General features: G+C 43.7%; 3 protein-coding genes across 3 annotated transcripts; 2 read left to right on the top strand and 1 right to left on the bottom strand.

The window, feature by feature from the left end:
- Positions 1–501: 501 nt before the first annotated feature.
- pthlhb (parathyroid hormone-like hormone b) lies at positions 502–2,090 on the top strand (the record flags this gene model as incomplete). Its single annotated transcript, XM_080544693.1, has 2 exons — positions 502–608; positions 1,691–2,090. The coding sequence occupies 2 exons, from the start codon at positions 502–504 to the stop codon at positions 2,088–2,090; spliced, it is 507 nt and encodes a 168-aa protein (XP_080400819.1).
- Positions 2,091–6,009: 3,919 nt separating this feature from the next.
- On the top strand, positions 6,010–6,969 carry LOC308169960 (galanin receptor 2a; the record flags this gene model as incomplete). The annotated part of the gene is made up of 1 exon (XM_080544692.1): positions 6,010–6,969. The coding sequence occupies one exon, from the start codon at positions 6,010–6,012 to the stop codon at positions 6,967–6,969; it is 960 nt and encodes a 319-aa protein (XP_080400818.1).
- Positions 6,970–8,484: 1,515 nt separating this feature from the next.
- LOC308169959 (cytosolic carboxypeptidase 2-like) lies at positions 8,485–14,440 on the bottom strand (the record flags this gene model as incomplete). The annotated part of the gene is made up of 18 exons (XM_080544691.1): positions 8,485–8,602; positions 8,831–8,879; positions 8,993–9,175; positions 9,309–9,384; positions 9,523–9,576; positions 9,898–9,972; positions 10,340–10,390; positions 10,523–10,606; positions 10,755–10,818; positions 11,020–11,114; positions 11,460–11,560; positions 11,867–11,993; positions 12,265–12,424; positions 12,621–13,406; positions 13,514–13,664; positions 13,755–13,862; positions 13,992–14,174; positions 14,302–14,440. 18 exons carry the CDS (start codon positions 14,438–14,440, stop codon positions 8,485–8,487), a joined length of 2,604 nt encoding a protein of 867 aa, XP_080400817.1.
- Between the last annotated feature and the right edge of the window lie 3,339 nt (positions 14,441–17,779).

The following is a 17,779-nucleotide window of genomic DNA, read 5'->3' as shown; positions in this document are numbered from 1 at the left end:
ATATCTTAGTTAGTTAGTTATATATGTATTCAGAATCACAAGTAGGTACAACTACTGTCAGACGAAGGAATCAAATATCTTGGGGGCTCAAAAAAGTCGTTTCTCAGCCATCGATACTGACAAGTAATAACCACCTGATAAGTAGCTGTAAGGTGAACTTCAAGCTTCTGAGGATATACAGCACCATATACAACATTATTAAACACACAGGGCTAGTTTCTCAGACCTAGATTATGCCTAGTCCTAGTGTAAAACTATTTTTCAACTGAGCAGTTTTAAATCAGCATTGAAATTGCGATTTAGTGCAGGATTTAGGCTTCATCTGTGTCTGGAACACTGCCCCATCATTGTGTAACTCAACAAAATGGGCATTACATCTAAACAAATCTCTACATTAATAAACCATGCAATGTTCTGAAGATGCATTTCCTGACGATACATGGATGATGATGATGATGGGTAACATTGTCTCTTCCATTTTCCCAGATATCTAGTTCCACAATGCAGTGTTCCAGAGGCATGTTTCAGCAGTGGAGTGTTGCTGTGTTCTTGCTGTGCTCCCCAGTGCCTCTCTATGGGAGACCCATTGATGCACTCACTAACAGAATGTAAGTCTCTCTGTCACACACAACAAGTAAGGTTCAACACTGTCAATTAATTTCACTGTCTATGCCACTATCATCTAATTTTCTTTATGTTGAATGACAAGAAAGGCAAGAATGGTAATATCAATAAATGATGAATGATTTTTCCTTTACTCCATCACTTTCTCATCTTCTCCATGTCATGTACAACCTCTACTGTGGGTTGATTTGAGAAGGATTTCTCAATACATTGTAACAGGTATAGTTCTGTCAGTGGTCTGTATGCAGAAATAAACAACAATGGTATGAATAACAATATGTATACAATGAAACTACATAGGTTACTTGATTAACCCTAAAAATGTTTATTAATGTTGACGTTTTTGTTCATAAAGAATATATAACACACTGTAGTGTTGTCATAATTTAACCCTGTGTAAAGCTAACATTCTCCTTTACAACAAACGTTGTACTTTATTGGAATATTGTAGCACACAATATAAAATATGTATTCCTAAAGAAAACTAAAAGTTCACGGTTTTGATTGACTCTGGTGGTGAAGGAGACATGTTTGTTGGTCAAATGAATGGCTTATTTGCATTTTATGTTCCTGTCTTATATGTTTTCTGGTTTTCACATAGACTTGATGATTATAACATGGACAGCTCTCACAACTTAAACAGTAAATGTCTTTGTTTATGCTGCCACCTATTGAGGTCTACTGGAACATGATCTTGGCTGTCATTCAGCAATCACCACCTGAGCTCCAACCACTGATTCCCTATAGGCAGCACACAACACAGCTGTATAAGAGAAAGTCAGATAGTTTTTAAACACAGTCATGTCAGAGAGGTTCTTACAGGCATGTACCTTACCTCAGTGAGATCTCTGTACTGACTAGACTATGTTTTATCTTCCAACCATTGGAAGAACGCACATCAATTAAACTTTAAATCCGTGTCTCTTTTTAGCTTGAGTGCAATCCCAAGTATTGTGTGCTAACTATGGAGAGTCTATGGTATCTCTACAAACGTATCTTTTCTCCATGAGAGACCAGTTCAAACATTCTTTGAAAATCTCCTTTACCTGTGTCCCTAACCCTTTAGGAAGAGGTCGGTGAGCCATGCCCAGCTGATGCATGATAAGGGCCGCTCCCTGCAGGAATTCAAGCGACGCTTGTGGCTCCAGGAGCTCCTGGATGAGGTGCACACGGCCGGCGATCAAGCGCCACCCCCGCAGAGCAGGGCCAACAGCCCAACTTTCGGTGGGAGCACCGTCCGCCCGAAGCCCCCTGGGGGCACCAAGAACCTCCCCCTGAGCTTCCCACGGGACGGGGAGGGGGCCAACCTGCCCCAGGAGACTAACAAGTCCGTGGCATACAAGGACCAGACACTGAAGGTGGCCACCAAGAGGAAAAAGAAAGTGAGGTTGGGCCGGCGGAGAGAGAGTGAAAAGAGGCGTAGAAGGGTCGGAGAAGAGTCACAGAGGACACAGGACTTTGGGTGACAGACGTTCATGAGGCCTTCTGGCGGCGATGCACTAAGACACTGAGGTTCAGCATGAGCTGTCAAAGACTCTGTCACTGTACCGTGGACTTTGGCTCTTGCTAATATCATGTTAATCAGCTGCTTTTTCTATTGTGTGCTTATAATCACATTTTGTTTCGATTCAATCATCTGTTTTTAAATCTCCAACCAGATGTACTGTATGTGTGTGTAAAGTATGGGCTCCACAGTATGTGTAAGCAATATGCATAACATATTTATTCTGTGTACATATTTAAATTCACACATGTAGGGATGTTTTTTTCTTTACTGACCAGCGGCTCTTCATTTAGTGGATATTGTGGATATATTTCTTAACTGTAGTAAGCATAACATCCATTACAAATCTGTTCTACCATAATTTATTTCATTTGAACTGTGTATTTATTTTGTGAATGTATCACGGTGCTGCTGACTTTCTACATATGATAACATAATGCACTTTAGATAACATAATGATATCCATTCATTTTTGTTAAGTTACATTCTTTGAGTGTTCTCTTTTGTGGTTTGTGGTATTTTGATTGAGAAATAATGATTTTTCATTTATCTCTGTTGATTATGCTTTCTTATTGGTTCTTAAAACTCATTATTTTTAAAAAATCCAAAATTGTTGTCTCATCGACAAGTTATTGGATTGACAGTCACACCACCCCTCTCAATGTTTTACATACAATATAGTCTATTTTTCTATAAGATAAGCCAGAGTTTACACTGTTGGCTTCCAAGTCTAATGTTTAACATTTGCACTGAGAGCACCATCTTTTCAAAAAATAATCAAATATTAAAAAGTAAGCCTTTTGAATGTATCTTTGTTGTCTTTGTTCAATGGGCACTGTAATTCAACTGGTTGTCTTATCAATAAGACTAATGATCAAGACTAACGTAACCAATAAACCATGACTGGAAGCCATATTCACCTCCCACTTTATGAGGTCATCATCTATGACATGAATTTAAGTGTTCTGTCTCCGGGTGATTTGTTGATTCAAATCAAATACTGGGTTAGGGTTAAGGTTGTCACCGTATTTGGTGTATAAATCCCATCGTTGTGCAATTAGTCGAATGTAGAGTTCAAAAGGAAAGCATCAATGTATTTGTTGACTGTTCGACTTGAACAGGACAAAATGAGCTTGTTAATGTCACGCTTGAGAACCATGTGGTGTTTTTAACAGCCTTTGACTAAACGGTACGGACATGGTAATGTAGGGGAGAGAGCAATGCATCAGTGTGGCTACATCCTGTGCTAAGAGCAGCAGCGTAGGCCATTAGCAGACACAGAGTCATAAACACTGTGGAATGGCCAGATAAAGCCCCCATCAGAAGACTCCAGCTCACACCATATCAATCAATCAATCGAACAATAGGGAGAAACATTAATAACTCACAGAGGGGAGAGAGACATGGAGAAAACAATCAATTGAAAGGTCCCTCTCCATTTAGATGGAAGTTAAAGATGCTGAACATGACACACAGACTGTATGTTGCCCCTTTACATGCACCAGAACAATATGGATGCTTGTGTTCTCTCATTAGGAAAGAAACACGTTGAAGTCTCACTTATAAGAATGTAAAAGATGAGCGAAGGTCAGGCCTTTATATAGCCCTCTAACTTCCACGTACATTATGATTGCCATAGTTGCCATAGTTATTACAGATGACAACAACATAATTTCTTAACAAGATACACGATACGAACATAACATAGCCACACAAGTATAGAAACTGAAAGGACTGAAAGGTGAAGATCTGGATGTTTAATCATACCATACTTTAAGTACTTTGACTTAACTTAACATTTTTTGTATTGCTTTGGTACCAAGCCTATAGAGTGTGGACAGTGATAACATGTGCTTTTAATAACAGAACACTAATTGTCTTAAGAAGAGAAATTCTTCCCTTGTTCCCCCTCCAAAGGTTGTTGATGTGCAGAAACCATAACGTTAGTTATGATGTCGGTGGTTAGTGATGTGTGGTGGTTAGTGATGTCTGGTGGTTAGTGATATGTGGTGGTTAGTGATGTCTGGTGGTTAGTGATGTCTGGTGGTTAGTGATGTGTGGTGGTTAGTGATGTGTGGTGGTTAGTGATGTGTGGTGGTTAGTGATGTGTGGTGGTTAGTGATGTGTGGTGGTGAGTGATGTCTGGTGGTTAGAGGCTGATATCTGGTGGTTAGTGATGTCTGGTGGTTAGAGGCTGATATCTGGTGGTTAGTGATATATGGTGGTTAGTGATGTCTGGTGGTTAGTGATGTCTGGTGGTTAGTGATGTCTGGTGGTTAGGGATGTGTGGTGGTGAGTGATGTCTGGTGGTAAGTGATGTCTGGTGGTTAGTGATGTGTGGTGGTTAGTGATGTCTGGTGGTTAGTGATGTCTGGTGGTTAGTGATGTGTGGTGGTTAGTGATGTCTGGTGGTTAGTGATGTCTGGTGGTTAGTGATCTCTGGTGGTTAGTGATGTGTGGTGGTGAGTGATGTCTGGTGGTTAGAGATGTGTGGTGGTTAGTGATGTGTGGTGGTTAGTGATGTCTGGTGGTTAGTGATGTCTGGTGGTTAGTGATGTCTGGTGGTTAGTGATGTCTGGTGGTTAGTGATGTGTGGTGGTTAGAGGCTGATGTCTGGTGGTTAGTGATGTGTGGTAGTTAGTGATGTCTGGTGGTGAGTGATGTGTGGTGGTGAGTGATGTGTGGTGGTTAGTGATGTCTGGTGGTTAGAGATGTGTGGTGGTTAGTGATGTCTGGTGGTTAGAGATGTGTGGTGGTTAGAGGCTGATGTCTGGTGGTTAGTGATGTGTGGTAGTTAGTGATGTCTGGTGGTGAGTGATGTGTGGTGGTGAGTGATGTGTGGTGGTTAGTGATGTCTGGTGGGTAATGATGTGTGGTGGTTAGTGATGTGTGGTGGTTAGTGATGTGTGGTGGTTAGTGGTTGATGTCTGGTCATTAGAGGCTGATGTCTGGTGGTGAGCGGGTGATTTCTGGTGGTTAGCGGGTGATGTGATATGACCCAGTGCTCATCTATTCACCTAGTTGCGGTCGTCATCTGAGCGGTCATATCTGGGGAGTCCACCCTGAAGCTTGTGTGCCATAACTTTCACCTAAATGTGTGACTTGTTTAATCAAAATAGGCTGATAATGATTCCTGATAAAGTTAGTTCTCATACTGTTGAATGGAACATCATATTGTATCTTTGTGTTTAAATCTAAACTCTTAACATGGATTAGACAACAACGAAAATGGGCATCATTCACACATTTATTTGTACAGCAGGTGGTATATTCATAGAAAGAAATGAGCACTCCCTCTTTAAACTCAGTCAGCCAGAATCAATGTGACCTGAGTGATGTTTGCCTTTCCTTCTTCCACATTCAGCAATCAAAGCTCTACCCTGACAGCTCTATCCTGACAGCCACAGACCACACACAAGTCCATTTTCTCAACATTTCTAACAATGGGGACTTTCTAACTCACAGGATGGCTACTGAGTTCACCTATAAAGAAGAATACTGCAATTTATTTTGGTACACATGATACATCACTCAATCAACAAAGAGCATGGTGAGTACCCCACAATAGTAAAACAATTAATAAATGAAGCCCACCCCCCAGATATAAAGCATTTCATTCTTGTTCACGTCCAGCCGGTATAGTATTATACTATTGAAATACTATAATACTTGAAAAACATGTTACACTAGGTTTTATACTCAAGAGTATTTTTTGTTTGTCATTAATGCTTACAAAACCTAAATTAAACAATGTACAGTAAGTATTTTCTTACTACGTTACTTCGTTTTTGACCAAAAAACACATTATAGATTATATATAAACTTATATATATATACATTTAAATAAACAGCTTTTAAAAAAACTAACTGAGTAGCCTAAGATGATCTCAGCAATATTAAGCTATATTTGTATAACGCAGGCTGTCCCCAACACGTGGGGGCTGATCTTCGCCTGCACCTGTGGGGTGATCCTAGGCATCGGCTTCAGTGCCAACCTGCTGGTCTTCTCCCTGTTCGCCAAGTACAACACCTTCCGCAAGAACCGCCTGGACATTCTGCTGCTGAGCATGGCTCTGGCTGACTTCCTCACTCTGCTCCTTCTCCCCTTCACCCTGCACTCTGCCGTCAGCTACTCCTGGCCCCTGGGGGACACCTCCTGCAAGGTCTACCAGTTCCTCCTGGCCTTCTCCCTGGCCGCCAGTACCTACTCCCTGTGTGCCGTGTCCATGACCCGCGCCATGATCATCACCAACCCCTACCAGCCGCCCACCATGGACTTGGTCGTCCTCATGTTTGTCCTGGTCTGGGCCCTCAGCTTCTTCATCAGCCTGCCCCTGCGCATCTTCGCCACCAGCGACAACCAGGGCACGGGCCTCACCAACTTCACCTTCTGCCTGCCCACCATCCAGGAGCACCACTACCAGGTGGTCCTCAGCCAGTTTGTGCTGTACTACTTTGTCCCCATGCTGGTCATCGCCTTCAACTACGTCCGGCTGGCTCTCTTCCTCCACAAGAGCCCGGTCATGTCCGTGGCCAGTGCCCGGAACACGCGGCGCGCCTCGCTGATGGTGTTCCTGGCGGCGGGCACCTTCTCGTTGTGCTGGCTGCCGGGGTACGTGCTGGAGCTGTGTGTCTACCTGGGGCTGTATCAACACGGCCTGTCCTGGGACATGTTCTACTTCATCTGTACGGTGCTACAGTACCTGCACCCCTGTGTCAACCCCGTGCTTTACGTGCTGCTGTCCAAGCGCTACCGCCACCGGAGGGCAGCCTGGCTCTTCAACTGCAACAAGAACAGGGTGCACCCCCAGGTCATCAGCGTCACCACAGAGAGCTTCTAGACACGCCAGCAGGCCTGGGCTGGCTTCACTCTGGGCTCAGGTTAAGGACTATTTGGCTATTTTATTTCGATTACTGTTTGGAATTAAAGGTTTCTTTTTTTCTTTTCTTTTTTTTGTACTTCTGAGAATTAAGTTATTTTCGTGCACAAATGTGAGGATGTTGTTTGCACATGTATGTACTATACTGAACACGTGTGAATCCTTTATATCACAAGGCAATGATAATACACAAATAAAATAACTACATATCAAACACAACGATATTGTAATCCTATATTATGGTTTCACAATGTTACATAATGAATGTCTTAAAACAGTCTTGATGTTAAAACAGTACATTAGTCCACATTCACTGGTGAGGTCCCTGTTGATGTCTTTTTGTGTTGGTGAGATCTGTTTATTTGTGTTTGTTTATGCTTGTTCTTGTTCTTCTTCTTCTTGCGTTTAATTCTTGCAGAATAACATGGGAGGACAGGATAAAGCAAGAGGGAGGACATTGTTATTGTTTGAATGATGCAAATGGTGTTCATACTGACACAGACAGTGACACTGGTCTCAATAACTGTTATTTTGTCTTAAAAGAAGCGCAATGTACAACTACATACTGTACATTGTTTTCTGTGATCGTAAAGATTTAATCTTAGACCATTTCACCCATTTCTTTGTAGCATTTAAACAAAGCCACTCACCTTTGAAAACAGTCTTCTAGGTTGGTCACTAGGTGGGCATATATCGGGCACGAGGGTAGAAAAAGCCACTGCACACCTGCTGATCTAGTGCCACAGGTCACCTCCTCAGGGGCAAACCCCCTCTCAGGCTCTACAGGCAGCGGCTGCAATCTAGAGTTAAATACATCCTTAGGTACACTCCACTGAACTCACTGGATGTTGAGTCAGCTCTGTATAAACGATTGTTTCTTCCTCTCTCTTCTGTAATGCATCAGCTAGCTCTTCACTCAGCTCATACAATCACCATCAATTTTTAATCTGGTGAGAATGTGAGTGTGGGCAGCTACCCTCACTACCTTTGGGTCACTGGCTACGAATGTGAGGACAGTATCTCACTGGATGGATTTATCTTTGATTCAATTACCCTTGGAGATCAGGCATTGGTTTATCATTGGTTAGTCTAAATTAAGCAGCTCCACAAGTAAAAAGTAATAGATAGAGTGAATGTTAAAAACTCACATGTTATAGGGCATAATTGGTAAAGGGAGGATGTTGGTGAACCTTTGATTGTTTACTTGAGGTAATACATTAAGAGACCAAATGATGTGAAACGACAGACAGCACTGCTCAGTGCTCAGTTAATCTTAAGTTTAATGATACTGGGGATTGAAGAGATGAGTTGGTGAGGGGCGCTATCTTGCATGTCATCCCTTCTCTCTCTCTCTCACCCATCCTTCCTGTCAAATGTCTCTATCAATAAAATAAAAATATGAGTGTGACTGCCCCAGAAAAAAAGAAAAGAAGAGATGAGTTGGTGCAGATTGATCTGAAGACTAACTGCATTATTCTAGCGGCTCTCTTTAATATCCTTGGTCTTCCTGAGTTCTGTTGTCCCTCTGTCCTTCTGCCCTATTCCGTGCCACAGATGGCACTGGTGGCCCTGCGCTGTGCTGCACTTCTCCAGACTAAACACACAACGCACACAAACACACACATCTGTGGCACTACCGTATACCGATTTAGGCTTGTAGCATACACAGTACTCTACTGATCTACTGTATGTGAACATTGTATGTTTTTCTTTATATTGATTATTTCTATCCATCTATATATTATTTCTATCCATCTATATCCATCCATATTAATTAGTTATATCCACGACCTACACTTAGGTATCTTTGTGTCTTTCCTACCTGTTGGATCTAAGTTGCAGACTGGCAGGGGCAGTGATGGTTCCTCTCCCTGTGAAAGATTTGGGAGAAATAGAATGTTGAGATGAGGCGTTTCTACTGTTAAAGACAATGCAGATTGTTGTGCGTGAGCTTAGCTCTGAGAAGGCTTGTTTTCATGCTCACACTGAACTGGGGACAGCCCGCCCATGTCCCTTGCGCCCAGGTCAGCCAGGCCGGGCAGCCTGTCCAGTCTGGAGAGGCGCTCTCTGGGCAGGTGTGAGGGGGGCAGCGAGGGCCGCAGGATGTTGGGCACACAGTGAGGGGGCAAGTGGGAAGTCTGGGGGCAGAAAGGCCCCCACGTATAGCCTAGAACACACAGGCAAGTATTACAGGGACAAATAAAACAGATTTTAGGAATTTAGGAAATATTCGGTGTATTGACAATTTGTAACAAGAAGTTGAAAGCTAGAAAAGACAAAGACATTTCCATTAACTCTACCGTTGAGAGTCTGTCCAAGGGTTAGCTGCATCCTGCTCCTCACATACTCTGCCATAAGGTGCTGCTGGTATTCTGACTGTAAACCAAAGAAAAACACATTATTTGTGATTTATTTCTAACACAAAGTTTTTTTGGGGGGGGCTTTTGAGTAAGGCGTGGCAGTAGAGGAAGTACAGTTAGTGTGAGTTGTAAACATAAGGGTAGAGGGTTATACCTTCGATGTCATGCCTCCCCTCTCAGAATCGAAGATCAGGTATAAGACTGATACCTAGAGGGAGCATGCAGATAGTAAAGTGATACATGCACTGAACATGCGTTAAAAAAACGATCTGAAGGAATAACTGGAGGATGACACATAGTTACAGTTAGGGATCAATACATCAGAAGATACAATTAGAAATGATCATCATGCACCAATGTTTCATGCACCACAGGCAAAATAGACATACAGTCAGGGAATCAAAGGAATGTCACGTGGGTGTGCACTGTGCAGTGTTCTCCTACACCACTTGAGGGAGCTAGAATAATGAGGGAAGGTAGCCTTAGGAAAGGACATCACATAAACACCCCCTCTCCCACCGTCCAGTACCTTCTTATTTCCGGGGCTGGGCTCTGGGACGGTCAGTTGGCGCACCGTCCTCGGCGCCGGGGGAGGAGCCTTGAGCTGCAACACAGACAAGGAGGAAGGAGGGTGAAGGAGGGTGAAAGTGACACCGCTTTATCCCTGCCAGCCACATAGTTAGCATCAACCAGCTCTGGTTTCCACCGACATGCTTTCCTTTTCATCAGACCGGTGAGGTTGGGAGGGAGAGAGGAAGGTGGACGGAGGCCGGTGAAGACACAGTAACACTACCTGCCTCATGATTAGGCGAGTAGGACATTATGTAGTAAATTGCTCTAGTGTCCACGTGTGCGTTAAGTCATTAAGACTTAACTGATAGAGTGGTCTGTGGGTGTTTGAATGACACATTTCAGGAGTCAACGGCACATTTTTGGGATGGTGACAAGGAGAATGATTTGAAGAGACTTACAGGCTTTAGTCTATATTTGCTTTTCTCCAAGGTCTCTTTGACCCCATTATCCTGAAATGTAAGCGGAGAGCAACAATTAATTACATGTATCACAAGTAGTTAAGGAGTTAACGATAGCAGTGTGGTGTCGGTCCGTTTTCAGGATGAGGAGATCACAGGCAGGTGAACAGTGAGTATCCTCACCCCCTTCTCCTCCTTCTCTCGGACTGTCAAAAGGTGAGATTTGCTCCTCTCCTTCTTGGACCTCAGCTTCTTACGGCTGGTTATCTGGCTCATGGAGAGAACGTAAGACACCGTGTGATTAATTACTGGGCCAAGTGAAATGCCACTACAGCTACTAATAGCTGGATTCATTACAACATTTAAAACCATACAGGACATTCGTCCAACACCCAGACACCCTGTGAGTCTCCACCTTGTTAAAGGCCTGGAGGTGAGCCGGAAGCCCGTCTGAGTCGGAGCTGTTGGATCCACTGGTGCTGAAACACAAATATGATACGCTACACATCATAATACTGAACATGCTAGAATAAGCATGTTAGGCATTGTTATGGTCCCCCCCATCTCTTTTTCTTAGTAGTAAATATACAGAATACAGAACTTCTGCATCAGTGAAGTGCTCCATAAGCACTAGGATATCGTGGGAAATGGTGGAGCCCCCACTACTATGGGCAGGGTACCTAGCCTCGTGGTCCCTCAGTGTTGGCTCAGTGTCTATGGGCAGGCCAGCCTTCAGTCTCATGATCTCCTGCAGCTCTTTCACACATGTGCTGTACTGCAAAAAGAAGAGACTGGTGAGACGCTTCTATATATACTTATATATATATATATATATATATATGTTACGGTACATGTGGGAATACGGTACATGTGGGAAAACAAGGGTTATGGTTAGGTAGGCTAGGGTGCTAGGTTTAGGGTTAGGGTTAGACATGCCAGCATGTACCAAGTCGACGTTTTATGCTGCCACGTCCCCGGAAATGCCAACATAAACCGTTTTCCCACATGTACCGTAACATATATATATACTGTGAACAATCAGATGTTGTATACACATGTTCCATCACTGCCCCATATCACAACTATTCCATAAACAAAATTGAATTCAAACAGTCCCGACCTTGGTCCTGTCAGGGTCACAATAGTCTAGGAGTGTGTCACAAAAGTGAGCTCCCAGCATCTCCAGATCCTGCGTGCTGAAATGGGTCCCGTTCCTTTTACCTGCGACCAACCCCAAAAGCAAAATACTCACAACACAGTAATCTGACTGATACGACCACCTGGAATGTACAATGAGCTTTCTAATGTACAGTTCTGTACGGATAAGCAGGAGCAACAGTAGCGCTGCTTTGGTGAAAACAACACGTTCTAATAACCTAATGTTTACAAAATGTTTCCTCTCCATTCACTTGGTTCCAGAAATGCTGCGATTGAGCTTCACTCTTTCTTTCTCGTTCTGTTACTGTTTCATGTATAAGCGTGAGTCTCAGTAACGTTGGCGACAAGACACAGTACGACCAGGCCTACCGAGACTGGAGCCACAGAAGGAGGTCTCCATGGTGAAGCTGTTCAGCACGCCCAGTCTCCACAGAGCCACTCTGCCTGTGCCCTCCTTACTGCGCTGCACCTTGAACTTACAACTCTGGAAAGAGAACTGAGGACACAGAGCGGATGATACTTTGAGAATTTGGCTAGATGTGACCAGCCAGAACACTACAAATTTTTACTTTTACAGACCTTTTACCTATGTAGTAACTCTGTACTCCAGTAAAAAAAAACTGTTGCTGTTAGATCAAATGTACTGAATTACTATGTAACAACATGTTACAATGTAGCATTACATGCTACCTGTACAATGTTGTCACTAGTAATTACAGCATTACTACACAGGTATAGGGGCAAATGAGGAAAAAGGTGAGGTGTACCATGTCAGGGCAGTTCTTGCTCAGCATGAGGGGAAAGACACGCTCATGCGGGTGTCTCTCCGCCAGCCGGGGGTTCTCACAGCCGTAGGTGAAGACGTTGTGCTTGCGGCTGTGGCCATGGAGGTCACAGTAGAGCAGCACTTTACGCTCCTCACACAGCCTGAGGAGCGATAGGGATAGGACTTTAATACACCGTGTCATCTTTATGGACATCAATGTTAAATCAATACATTTAGAAAACGACATAAGGGCCTAACCTCTAGGCAATGAACACCTACAGGGTGGCATAGAGCAAAGCAGCAACTTCAGTCCACCTGCCAGGTACCATGTACTGTAAGATAGTGGGGGAGTGGTACCTCTGGATCATGCTGTGTGTGGCCCGCACAGTGGGGAAGGATTTCCTCAGGGTGGACTTGTAGTTGCGGTTGAGGTCGCGGCCCGTCAGGGAACAGCGGTAGTTCCCCACGATGACGCCGTCCGTGTTCAGCATCGGCACCAACTTAAACACGAAGGTGTCTCGGAGCAGAGCGGCGTCGGTCGACTCCCCCAGCAGGAAGTTGAGGACGCCCCTCATCACCCAGGAGCTGTTGGTCTCTCCGGGGTGGATACGGGCCGTCAGCACCACAGCAGGCTTGTGTGTGCCGTCCTTGTCCCCCCGGCAGGACGGGTTGGTCACCGTCAGCACAGGGACCAGGTTCCCGGCTAACGAGCGACACATGGTCCTGATGTTACAGATGCGGGAGCGCCTCGGGTCCCGCTTTATCTCTGAAAGGTCGGCCCACAGTTTGGAGTAGGTGTAGGGGTAGCAGTGGGCCAGGTAGCATGTGTCCTGGTCGTAGGGGAAACAGAAGACCCAGGAGAGGGAGTAGCACGGCTGTCCTGAGTGCTGGCGGCCGTTGCGGTAGTAGGACACCTCCTGGCCCACCCTGTGCCAGCCCACGCCCAGGAGGGTGGCCTTCTCCTCAGAGTAGAGGAGGGGCAGCTGGCCGTCCTCATACAGGCTGGTCACCTTCAACAGGTTGGTGATGGTAAAGCGGTAAAGCACCCCAGCTCGGGTGTTCCTGACCCGGAAGTAAAACCACTGGGTGTGCTTCTCTGTGTAGAGGTCCGTCCGGAGAGACAGTTCATACTCAAACTCACCACTGAAAAGAAATAAGATTATACCAAAAAAAATCAAATATCAACAAACTATTTGAACATTCGTTCATGATTGTGAATCACAACGTGAAATGTGGATGATGGTCCTCACACTTTCAGAGCTTTCAGCAGGTTGCCACTCTCAAATCGTCCCTCAAACAGGAGAGTGGCGTCATCAGGCCCAGAGAGGGGCGCAGCAGCAGGAGTCAGAGAGGCGCGGCGGCCGGCACCCACACGAGACCCCAAAAAGTAGTTATTCTTATCTGCAACCCACAGGATGTTTAAAACATGTATTGTATGTGTGCCAAGGGAGAGCAGTTCAGTGATTGAAAAAAAACATACACCTGAATTACCTCCTTGTGTGTTATACACAACGGTGCCGTCCTCCACCTCTGCTGCTCGCAGCAAGTCGCCTGTGTTCCTATGAGCACACAGAGGCTCTGGGGAGGGAGGTGCCCAATCTGAGGACATAGGAAAGAACGACTGAAAGAGAGGTTATTTTCCTTCCAGAACCGATGTTCTTGTGATCTTGTGAATCTAGTTATCTATCAAGACAATCTTATTTTGAGAGTCTGCACCAATGTTCTCACCAATATGATGTATTTGCCCTGGGATGACCTCACACTCATTGGGCCAGCGTGGCAGTGTTTGCGACACATGTCCAGACACTCCATACAGGTGACGGGGCTCTCTGAGACGAGGCACAGCCCTCCCTGACTGGATATCAAAAACCACCTGTGTGCTTCTGGGTAATGGAGGAACACCAGACAAATCTGTGCCAAAAAAAACACACTTCAGTTTAGTCGAATGTTCAGATGGAGTTCTCCGTTATATTCTACAATATGAAAACTCTAGTGCGGTATATAGTGCAAAAGTAGTTCTAGCTGGAGGCCATCTTACTCTCACTCCTGTGTGTATAATTGTCCACATCAAACTCCTCCACTGGTGCTTTGATTAGATCTTCATCCTCCAACTCCTCCTCGTCATCATCATCTTCAGAGGATGAATAGCTGAGTGAGCAGTGGTGGATTCCATTCATGTTTTCCCTCATTTCATTTTCATCCCCTATACTTGCGGTGGAAGGACAAGCTATCTCAGTCTGGTTTTACATTAGGTTATCTGAACGTGTTTTTGACGGTTGGCACTGGGACAACTGATGGTAGGCAGTTGATGGCTAGCTTCTATAGAATGCATCAATCTGATAAGTATAACATCTTCCTCCCTATCAAGATGACAAAGCCAAATACTAACCCTTGTATAGCAAGCAGAGGGGATACATACTGTATGTTTTCTGTGGTATCCTTTTCAATATTACTCAGAATAACCCCTTTGTTATGTGTGTGTCACTGTCATCTGCATGGCTTTGTATCCTCTGTCCATGTTACTGTTGGAGGAAGGGATAGAAAAACAGGCCATATTACATCCATATTACATTCAGCTCATTAAAATCAGTCACACGAGTTATGATTTTTTCCCCCCTCAGATATGCATGAGTCGGGCAAAAGTAGCAGACATTTTTCACTGTTGCAATACAACCATTTCTCTAGTGGTTTGAGGGCAGAGGTCCAGGACACCTCTACAGAGAGTGGCGCTGCTGCCAGACTGTAATTCAATCCGACTCAACAGAAATTCACCCCGTCACTTAAAACTGGCCTGGCCCGATCTAATTTACATCGAACATTTACAGAGACGAGCCAGACTATCCAGACAGACTTCAATTCATTAGGGAATGACAGTCGTTTGTTTGCCCCCGACCTAATCAGTCATGATTTGAAATGTGGCATTTTAGCTGAGGAGGTCACAATAAAAAGTTCATTCATCACCAGACTGAATTTTACTTTGCCTAATAAGTTCGATAGGAAAATCTGATCATGATTAAAAGCTAACACAAAAAAACGGAGTTAAATGATTCAAATGGGATTGGGATTTGCCTGTAGCACGATTAGAAAAGTTTCTATTTTCACCTATCGATTCACTCGACAATGACTGTCACTTTGTCAATCTATCAGCTAGCTAACATGAACTATCTGGCTAACTTATTTGCTAGTAAACTTACAGAATAATTACGACGTACCTAATCGTGAGCTTAGAATGATAAGGTTCTATCTCCGTTTAGAATGATAAGGTTCTATCTCCGTTTAGGGCAGTTCAGAGATATTGAGCGTCAAAGTTTTTACATTCCACTATGTTTTGTGAGATGGAACCTTTGTATTTTATGAATTACTAACTAAAAAATGTCAACATTTTAAAAATAACACCACGCAGGCATTAATAAACACCTAATGGATCAGATTATGTAAAAAAAACTCAATTTTGACAAAAATGGAGATAGAACCTTATCATTCTAACGTCACGTAATGTTAGTATATTTGCTAATGCGACACAAGTATTGGTGCTGTAATGTCCTACCGTATTAGAGAAAGCATCCCGCACAGCTCAGGTCTGCGGCGGGTTGAGTTTCACACATTGTCTTGTGAATTGACTCCGTCCACACTTACCATGTCACCATGGCAACGAAAGGTATGACAAGTTGATAGTTCGTGACGTTAGAATTATAAGGTTCTATCTCCATTTTTGTCAACATTGAGTTTTTTTTATATAATCTGATCCATTAGGTGTTAATTAATGCCTGTGTGGTGTTATTTTTAAAATGTTGACATTTTTGAGTTAGTAATTCATAAAATACAAAGGTTCCATCTCACAAAACATAATGGCATGTAAAAACTTTGACGCTCAATATCTCTGAACTACCCTAAACGGAGATAGAACCTTATCATTCTAAACGGAGATAGAACCGTATCATTCTAAACGGAGATAGAACCTTATCATTCTAAACGGAGATAGAACCTTATCATTCTAAGCTCACGAGTTGTCACTTCTTCTAGTTAAAGACAAGTTGCTACCATCCGGACCACGCGTTGTTTCAAGAAATAAACACATCTCCCTTGGCTGCTATCTATGTTGGCCCGTTATTTCCTTCAAAGAGTGATCCACAGGGTAGGTTACAGCCAGGAACACTGTAACTTGAGGCACAATGACCAGAACAGAACCTGAAACACATGTACCTTATCTTACACCAATTCTAATTCTGCACAAATACAAACACATTTCCTGCTTTTCACTCATTTTACTGGACATTTCTTAACCACACTTTTTTGCAAAACACTACACACCATTGACTCCACATATGCATGGGCAAACACCTGTTGCTTTTCAATTAGTAATCATAGCTTTAGCAAAAAAAAAAAAAAAAAGGGCCAAAGATGAGCTCTCCTGTGTTAGAGAACAATGGACAACTTTGCAGAGAGAAGTAGAGCGAGAGGAGTGAGAGTCAGGGGAGAAGTAGGACAAGGAGGAGGAGGAAAGGGAGGAGGAGGAGGAGGAGGAAAGGGAGGAGGAGGAGGAGGAGGAGGAGGAGGAGGAAAGGGAGGAGGAGGAGGAGGGAAAAGGAGGAGGAGGAGGAGGAGGAGGAGGAGGAGGAGGAGGAGGAGGAGGACAAGGAGGAAAAGGAGGAGGAGGAGGACAAGCAAGAGCAAGAGGATGACCAAGACTACGACCTAGGAGAGCAATTGCCTCTGACGAGATTCGGGCCACTTTGGTTGACCACATTGATGAAGTGGGTTTCAACCTTGCAAAAAGGGGTAAGAAACATCATCGGCCAGCATGCTATTGTTGATGTTCCTGGCCAGCGAGGGGGGAACATTACCATGTGCACAGCTATGTACTTTCATGTACCTACTTCTGCAAACATTCTAATAAAGTTTTCAATCAATCAATCAATCAATAAATCACCAAAGTGTCCTCCATCACCATTCAACCCTTGGACCCTACAATAGTGCCCTCATCTCATCATTTTCCTGGACACACTACACAATATCCTCACCTCAGCCGAGCAGATGGATGGCCCAGAACAGCCCTGGTACATTGTCATCTGGGACAATGTAAGTTTCCACCTGGCTGCTCTGGTCCACAACGGGTTCATCGACCACCAACATTTTTCTGTTCTTCATCTGCCACCATATTAACCATTTCTCAACCCTATTGGATTTTTTTTCAGCTTGGAGTTGGAAGGTACAGTTAGGTCCATAGATATGGACACAGACAGATTTTATTTTATTTTAACTGTTTACCAAAGGATTCTCGACAAAGTATTAAAAATGAACATTTTATTTATGATTATGTTAATTTGTACATTTGAGCTCCTGAAAAAAGAGCACTGTGTATAAAAATGGTTGCAATTCCTAAACGTTTCATACAATATTTTTGTTCAACCCCTTGCATTAAAGCTGATAGTCTGCACTTCAATTGCAACCTGATTGTTTCATTTCAAATCCATTGTGGTGGCATACAGAGCCAAAATTATGGAAATTGTGTCACT

The sequence above is a fragment of the Nansenia antarctica genome (genome assembly GCF_963989245.1).
Source record: "Nansenia antarctica genome assembly, chromosome: 14".
NCBI classification, from domain to species: domain Eukaryota; kingdom Metazoa; phylum Chordata; class Actinopteri; order Argentiniformes; family Microstomatidae; genus Nansenia; species Nansenia antarctica.
The sequence above is the reverse complement of the archived record's forward strand: the minus strand, read 5'-3'. Positions and strand labels throughout refer to the sequence as shown.